This window comes from Malurus melanocephalus, unplaced genomic scaffold (genome assembly GCF_030028575.1).
Source record: "Malurus melanocephalus ecotype Western Australia unplaced genomic scaffold, MMel_1.1 scaffold_3681, whole genome shotgun sequence".
NCBI classification, from domain to species: Eukaryota; Metazoa; Chordata; class Aves; order Passeriformes; family Maluridae; genus Malurus; species Malurus melanocephalus.
The window spans coordinates 4,120-5,884 of record NW_026626913.1 but is presented as its reverse complement, the minus strand read 5'-3'; the positions used below and the strand labels follow the sequence as shown (position 1 = coordinate 5,884).

The window sequence follows — 1,765 nt, the reverse complement described above, 5'->3', positions numbered from 1 at the left end:
TCGGTGGCGTTGATGACGTCATTGATGATGTCATTGGGGACATCAGTGGCGTTGATGACGTCATTGATGATGTAATTGGGGACATCAGTGACGTTGGTTACGTCATTGATGATGTCACCGGGGACATCGGTGGCGTTGATGACGTCATTGATGATGTCATTGGGGACATTGGTGGCGTTGGGGACATTGGTGGCGTTGATGACGTCATTGATGATGTCACCGGGGGCATCGGTGGCGTTGATGACGTCATTGATGATGTCACCGGGGGCATCGGTGGCGTTGATGACGTCATTGATGATGTCACTGGGGACATTGGTGGCGTTTGTGACGCTGATGACGTCATTGATGATGTCATTGGGGACACTGGTGGCGTTGGGGACATCGGTGGCATTGATGACGTCATTGATGACGTCATTGGGGACATCGGGGGTGGCACCCGCGGGGTCTCCCAAAGTGTCCCCAGAGCAGTTGGTGGCACCGGGCGTGGCCGCCACCTCCGTGGTGACGTCACCGGGGGTGGCCACGAGGATTTTGTCACCTCCTGAGGGGTCGGTGACAACTCCAACCACGGTGGTGGCATCTCCAGGGACGTCACCGAGGTGTCCCAAAGTGTCCCCAAGGCCGTTGGTGACATTGGGATCTTCTGTCCCCTCCATGGTGACGTCACTGGGGGTGGCCTCAAGAATTTTGTCACCTCTTGGTGACACCGTGACCGAGGTCACCACGGTGGTGGCATCTCCAGGGACGTCATTGAGGTGTCCCAAAGTGTCCCCAAGGCCATCGGTGACATTGGGATCCTCTGTCCCCTCCATGGTGACGTCACCAGGGGTGGCCACAAGGATTTTGTCACCTCCTGGTGACTCTGTGACTGATGTCACCACGGTGGTGGCATCTCCGGTGGCTTCGTCCAGATGTCCCCAAGTGTCCCCAAAGCCACCGGGTGTGGCCGCCACCTCTGTCCCCTCCATGGTGACGTCACCAGGAGTGACCACCAGGACTTTGTCACCTCTTGGTGACTCTGTCACCGGTGCCACCATGGTGGTGGCATCTCCGGTGGCCTCGAGGACATCAGGGACGCGTCCCAAAGTGTCCCCGGAGCAGTTGGTGGCACCGGGCGTGGCCGCCACCTCCATGGTGACGTCACCAGGGGTGGCCACGAGGATTTTGTCACCTCCTGGGGACTCTGTGACCGATGTCACCACGGTGGTGGCATCTCCGGTGGCTTCGTCCAGATGTCCCCAAGTGTCCCCAAAGCCACCGGGTGTGGTCACCACCTCTGTCCCCTCCACGGTGACGTCACTGGGTGTGGCCTCAAGAATTTTGTCACCTCCTGGTGACTCTGTGACCGAGGCCACCATGGTGGTGGCATCTCCGGTGACATCACTGAGGTGTCCCAAATTGTCCCCAGGGCCACCGGTGACATTGGGATCCTCTGTCCCCTCCATGGTGACGTCACCGGGGGTGGCCTCGAGGATTTTGTCACCTCCTGAGGGGTTGGTGACAACTCCAGCCATGGTGGTGGCATCTCCGGTGGCTTCGTTCAGATGTCCCCAAGTGTCCCCAAGGCCACCGGGTGTGGTCACCACCTCTGTCCCCTCCGTGGTGACGTCACCGGGGGTGGCCACAAAAATTTTGTCACCTCCTGAGGGGTCGGTGACAACTCCAACCATGGTGGTGGCATCTCCGGTGGCCTCGAGGACATCAGGGACGCGTCCCAAAGTGTCCCCAGAGCAGTTGGTGGCACCGGGCGTGGCCGCCACCTCCA

The 1,765-nt window shown here is 59.8% G+C and overlaps 1 protein-coding gene across 1 annotated transcript in view; it reads right to left on the bottom strand.

Moving 5' to 3' along the window:
- Nucleotides 1–17: 17 nt before the first annotated feature.
- LOC130588186 (uncharacterized) overlaps nt 18–1,765 on the bottom strand; it is a gene marked incomplete at its 3' end in the record, with an annotated part of 5,861 nt that continues 4,113 nt past the window's right edge. Inside the window, exons 2-4 of the mRNA XM_057389140.1 lie at nt 1,128–1,760; nt 695–962; nt 18–538 (exon numbers count right to left, since the gene is read on the bottom strand). Coding sequence (XP_057245123.1) covers nt 18–538; nt 695–962; nt 1,128–1,760 — 1,422 coding nt within the window. The remainder of the gene's footprint in view (nt 539–694; nt 963–1,127; nt 1,761–1,765) is intronic.